The sequence below is a fragment of the Ochlerotatus camptorhynchus genome, unplaced genomic scaffold (assembly GCF_037179485.1).
Source record: "Ochlerotatus camptorhynchus isolate MF236.1 unplaced genomic scaffold, CSIRO-AGI_Acam_v1.1 ptg000186l, whole genome shotgun sequence".
Lineage (NCBI taxonomy): Eukaryota > Metazoa > Arthropoda > Insecta > Diptera > Culicidae > Ochlerotatus > Ochlerotatus camptorhynchus.
Window position 1 is genome coordinate 125,488 of NW_027040676.1, and position 6,503 is coordinate 131,990.

At 35.9% G+C, this 6,503-nt stretch overlaps 1 protein-coding gene across 4 annotated transcripts in view; it reads right to left on the bottom strand.

The window, feature by feature from the left end:
* Actn (alpha actinin) overlaps positions 1-3,779 on the bottom strand; it is a 36,399-nt gene extending 32,620 nt beyond the window's left edge. For 3 of the 4 annotated variants that reach the window (XM_065223225.1, XM_065223222.1, XM_065223226.1), the window contains exons 1-2: positions 3,664-3,779; positions 3,171-3,383 (exon numbers count right to left, since the gene is read on the bottom strand). In XM_065223225.1, coding sequence (XP_065079297.1) covers positions 3,171-3,287 — 117 coding nt within the window. In that variant the 5' untranslated portion in view covers positions 3,288-3,383; positions 3,664-3,779. The remainder of the gene's footprint in view (positions 1-3,170; positions 3,384-3,663) is intronic. The other variant, XM_065223223.1, reaches the window with a different exon arrangement.
* Positions 3,780-6,503: the final 2,724 nt, after the last annotated feature.

The window sequence follows — 6,503 nt, forward strand, 5'->3', positions numbered from 1 at the left end:
GAGGGATCGTTTTTGCTTACTGAGCAGAAAATCATGGGTTTAATCCCAAGCTCTCCGTCATGACTCTTAAAATTCATGATCACTAAACAAAATGAATATGTTCTTTCGATAGCCGGCTATCGAGAGATTAAATAAACAACAAATAAACAATGCATACTTTTGGTTGCATCGCCAACTTGAGGTGAATCCTAACCGAATACCCTACCCAACCCTCCAACTCCGTAGCACTTATGAGGGTGTCGCTAAGTCGGTGGCCTCTCGTTAAGTAAGTACTACATCAACATTTCCTTCCCTATCCCTAGTTATGGTAAAGATGGGCGTGGCCGGGAATAGCGGCAGTCATGCTTCTGTTACTCTTGTTTAGATTGGAGCCAATGTTTACTTCCCAGCATTATTCCTGAAAGTAGTCTAACTGAGAATTTCAGAAGAGACGTGAGTGTCGCTAGTATCCAATCTACGAAGTATATCATAACAACGCTAACGCTAAAGCGGGTCACATTTTTTTTATAAGTTTTGAAAAAAACAAAAAATGTCATTATGATATTTATTTGCATAATAAAAAAAAATACCAGTGATGTGAAGAAGCGTGACGTGAACGAACACAACATTTCACTGACAACCATGGAAAGCGTGGTTGAGAACAAAACTGCTGATAAACCTGGGCAATTTAAGCATTATGAGCTTTTTTGTTGTAAATTTAATCTGTTTTAATATTAACACTATTTTAAAGATATTTGATAACTGTAGGTGGTATTTTGGAAAATACTTATTTGTTCAATAATTCATAACTTTTTTGTTTATGATTTTCCTAGCAAATGCACAGTGTCAGTAGGTATTACTTTATCTAAACTACACAATAAATATAAAAAAAAAAATAAAAAAAAAATATGCAATTTGAGAAATGTTAATTTTTTTTTTGATGATTGTGATTTTTATTGTAAAAAGAAATTATAATGTTTTACAGTGTATATTTTTTCTTGAAAGGCACAATACTTGTCCGCAACTTCTTCGAAGACACCATCTCAATCAAACAAATCGTTCGCAAGATATATGTTTTTCTATTGATGTGTATCATTTTTGCATAAGCCCTTTTCAAGTGTTAGTCGTGTACAAAACTAGGGAACCAAATGGCATGTTGGATAATAACAAACAACTGTGCAAAGTTTCAACATAATCGTAGAAGGTCGATCAAAAAATTAAAAAAAAATCGTCATTTGAAATGGAACTGCTGATTTTGAAAACACATTAAGATCATTTACAAAAAATCAAAATGTTTGAGTTTTTCGGAACTCGTTGGTACAAGTTAGCGACAACTTTCCACCATGAAAACCCAAAGATGTCACTTGCCAGTTGTGGATAAAACCTGCTTTACAGTAATGCAAAAATATGTGCATTACAGAATTTTGAATGTTTATTTTATTATTATAATCACTTTAAACACTCTTGGGTCATTGGTGATTTGTCCGGGGAAAAGATTTGAACTCTTGAATTTGGCGTATGGATGTTAACCACTATACCGGGGCCATCCCCATTTCGAATGCATGATAAAGTGGCTCCCGTCATTTCGTAAATTACAACTATCAATGTAGTTGTTGTTGTCGTTTTGATGACAACACGTACCAAATGGAAGGCTGTCCCTAGATTTTTTGTTTTTTGCAGGTTATTTGTGACTTCTGCTGATATCATATTTGTACTCGTGATTATTCCTAATTCCTACAAATATTGCCAACAGAACTTACAACCGTAGCAAACTATTAAAGCGATGACGCCAAATGCTAGAGTATCTCTGAATTGACAATACCGTGTACAAAATGTTTCGCTAGTACATACTATGCGTGGTGAAGAATCCGTATGAAAAGTAAACGTTAGGCTAGAAACACTAACGAACTTGAAATGCAACCTGAGTTACTTAAAAATCTACTGCGGAAGATTTTGATTTTGGATTTAATCTGATACTTCAAGAAACACTTCTGACTACACTCTCTCCTACACATTTCATGGAATTGCCAAATTGTAGAAAGTTTTCCACACTTAAGTTTTCTCAATTTCTCAATGCTGTTCTCATCAATATTTGTGGAGATTTCAAGGTTTCATTCGCAAGTATGTAAACCATACGTTCATTCACATTCACATACTATCCCATAAGGTATATAAGCAATAGTAGAAAGCATGGCATTTTTTCAATTATTCATCGTTAGGCAAAAATTCTTTGGCTCTGAAACTTGGCGTTGGGAGATGGTATAAATAGGAGCAGGCGAAATTTATTTATAGTTATTCTTGATACGCCAGCTGAATTGTGCGCATCGGCCCTCCTACACACAACTACAAGGCAAACATTTGAGCGCTAATATTTCGTTGTATATTCTCCACATACTCTGCGTCTAAAATTAGATTTTTCTTTTTTCAAATTTGTCCGGAAATTAAGTTGGAGTTTGAATCTTAGTAAACTCTATGCTGCTTTTCCAATAAGTCAAAGATACAATCGAACCGAACATAGGAAAAATGGGAATTCAAAATTATACTGCAGAAGCAAATTTACTTGCAGGAATCCGGCTGATATAGAGGCTTGATTCGTAAAATTTTATGCATTTAAAAAAAAATACATAAACGAACTCCACAGTGTGCGCTTGTCGAAACAGTGTAAACATAGCTCCTAAAAGTACGTCACCCAACCACTACACCATCACGAAAGTATTTTAAATTTTGGTCTCAAGCTAACAGCCATGATCCACTTATATATTTATAAACCAAATATCTTAAAACATTTATTATTTGGCATATTGCACACCATATTTTTGTTTTTTATAAATAAAACACATTGACTCACTTTCGGAATGTGCCACAGTGCATTGAAGCATATTCGGATCAAAGGTAGTTAAATCCATGTTCACTGCTCCAATTATTTCCACCGTTACTCACACTGTTCATATCTTTGATAATACATCTATGAGTCATCGAATTTTGCTATAACTTAAATTTAGTGATATATGATATCTACGGTGCCAACGCACCTGCCGACACTAATAGCCACGCATCACAGTTATTTTTTTCCCTTTTCATACGAAGATAGTAACGATTTCTTCCACTTTTTTTTTTGGCAAAGCAATGTGCCAGTGGCATTGAATGTAACGTGGTAAAATTCACATTGGATAAAAAAAATCTTTGCTCACCTTTTTCTGTTGTTTTTCCCATGCAGGATCTAGCAGACCTTCACGTTCCCACTCTTCTTCTTGTTCCATGTAGTTTTCTTCGTCGTACTGCCCGGCATAGTCACCGTTTTCCATCATTATCCTTGCTTGTTTCTTCAATAATTTGAACGAAAAACGTTAGCCGTCGATTATCAATAGCGATCGATACAAACAACCGAAAAATGCCAGCAACACCTTTTAGCACACAATGGAAAAAGAAAAAAAACGTTCGAATTAAATTTTCCTCCCATCTGGTATTTCGAAAATGTTATGTAAGAAAGAATAAGCGAATGAGTTAAAATGAATATAATCACACTTAACGACCGGATTGCGCAAACGAGTTTCCGAATTCGAATTCTAATTGGCTGAATGTGTAAATTATTTATCTTATTCGCATGACTCAATGACAACGCAGTAGTAAGGTAATTGATTTTTTATATCCAAATATGATTTAAACGAATAAGAAAAGTATTACGTGCTACTTATATATCGCTCGAACCGCTCGCGTTGGTAGCAAACTCAAAACTAACGTAAAATAGTCTCCTCGCGCATTGGCTATTTTTTCCACTCTTGCTTGTGAAAAACTGACTGCGCACACGTCTGCAGAAAAAATACACATTGGTACGAGTAGGACGACTAGCGTCACACCAACTTCGAGTCTATAATATCATATTTTTGAATGACATAGTAAATATATGCAAAAAAAAATGTATTTTTAAGACTTTTTTCAAAGAAAAAACTTCCCTTTTCAATGCCACAACAAGTACCAGTAGAAATGCAGCAAACTGTTTTTAATCATACGGTTTGGAATAACAAGATTTTTTAATGAATGTAATCTATTGATAGAATGTGAATTTGAATAGGAGAACTTCGACGTTGTTGAACGAACGAGCCGAAATATTGTCAATAATATTGATTGTGTAAGAGCAAAATGAAAATATTTATTGAAATATTAACCCAAAAAGTTTGAAAAGTTTGATATTGTACTTCAATATTTCACTTAATTTTCCCCTACTGTTTGAATACAGCAGCAGATGGTGGGCCTAATCTTCGGCATATTTTGGAGCAGGGTCTCTAATCAATTAAATGATTAAATAAGTTTCCCTGAGTTTTTCAGGTTCGTCCAGAAGCACAGCGATAAAATTCGATCATAAAATTATTCATTAATAATGATTAAAATCATAACAGATTATCATAAACATTTTAGATGGTGTAGATAGTGTAAACATATTCTCTATACACCTGTACTAACGCTAACGTTGAAAACATAATTTTCCTCTATCAATCTGCATCGTGCTCTCTTGCCGTGGGGATCTATTTGCTTTTTGCTGAAGGAAGTGTTAAGACCCAAACGCAATGTGGACGGAAGCGGAACGGAAACGGAAAGTTTGACAGTTGTCACAAATGACATCAAGAAGCCGATTTGGTTTTAAGTAGTTTTCAATCCGAAAAGTAGGCTTACTCAGATCGGGCATTTCCGCTGCCACTGCCGTTCCGCTTCCGCTGTCATTGCACTTGGGCCTTTATTGCTACCTAAAGCTACAACAAATTTAAACATCACTTTTCAGTGCTCAATATACCTACCTTGTTCGACTCTCATTCCCCTTCGATCCTTGTTTGGACCCTACCCGAGGTAATCCTGCTTGGATATCGATTCGGAAATTCTTCTTCAACCCTTAAGATTCTTATAGTAATCTGCTTGGAAGTCGATTTGGATAAAAGTTTTACAGCCGCACCATGGCTCCTAAGCGCAAAAGAAAAGGATAATCTCTCGATCCCTCTTCTGATGACATTAATTTGAGCAATCAATTTGATTTGCTCACGGATGATGAGAATGATCCATCATCCAAAAATAAATTCTAGTAAAATTTCCCGGCTTAATGCCAAGAAGGAAAAGATTCCCCCTATTATGATAACCACTTCCGATTTCCATGCTCTTCGCACGGAACTTTTAAACTTCATAAAATTCAAGTTTTCACTGCAAATTGGCCGTCGGGGTGAACGTTGTCTGTTCGAGTCACAAAACACGTGTAAAAATAATTTTGCAAAATATTTGCAATTGGCTGAAACCTTGGACGGATTCAAACGTCTTATCAAGTACCTTACTGAGAAGCAGCATAATTTTTTTACTTACGACACCAAAACTGAACGGGTGTTCAAGGTTGTCATGAAAGGACTGCCCAGTGCTGAATCCCTGGATCAGATCAAAGATGAACTGGCAAAATTACTAGGAGTTGTGCCACTCCAAGAAATCAATATGAGAATGATATCCCGTCCTGGCGATTCGCGCAACGGGATTTCTAATGATTTTGATTTAGTTCACTTCAAGTCTAGTGAACAAAACAACATTAAGGTTACATTCAAAGTGTTTTTATGTTACTTCATACGTGAAGTTTGCGATTTTCAGAGTTGGTTGGAAATGCATTTCCAACCAACTCTGAAAATCGCAAACTTCGCGTATGAAGTAACATAAAAACACTTTGAATGTAACAGCTCAAGGCGGGAGTAGCCGTCAACAATGCTGATGATGGTACAGCACGCAACAACCACCTTACTGCTTTCTCTCTGAGATGACCACGTTGTGGGTAAAGAAGAATTGCATTATAACACACCATCGACTGGAAATGTTCTCGCAACGTGGGGCTTTAGGTAGTGATGAAACGTCGCTAGAACTATTCCACAGCTGCAGACAGTAATGAGCACACTTTTTGCCTGGAGATTTGAAGACTTCAAATCTCCGCGTACATCGTACGGATTGGGCAAAAGGTGTGCGTTTGACATTGTACTGTCACATTAATGGCCCTTTGCTCATTTTCAACTTCTATTCAATTTTCATACTGCCGTAATCTAACGGAACTATCCACCTACCCTCTTCTAAAGATCATTCTCTAGCTAATAAATTATCACACTAAAGCTTCATATTAGATAGCATTTCCAACCTTAAGGTTTTTTTTTTCTCAAATTTGAAAGTTTTGGCTCTATGGTAAGCGGGTAAAAATTAACGGAATTTAACTTTGGCTTTTACTTATAATTGTAGTTTGCTTATAATGTATTTCCCGGAATAAAGTGCTTGCTGCAGGACCAAGTGTCAAGCCGTCCGAAGCGGTAATGAGCAGAGGCATGACAGCAGCGCTGTTTTATATCTTTTCATGTTCAAGCAGAACAATGTACAACCAAATGGTACTCGATTATGACGAATGGGTTAGGGAAAATCGTAAAATTATCATTTGTACATTATTCAAATGTTTTTTTGTGGAATATAGAAAAAAAACATATTTATTTCTGCAGATTCGTAATGTAATATCCTATCAATTG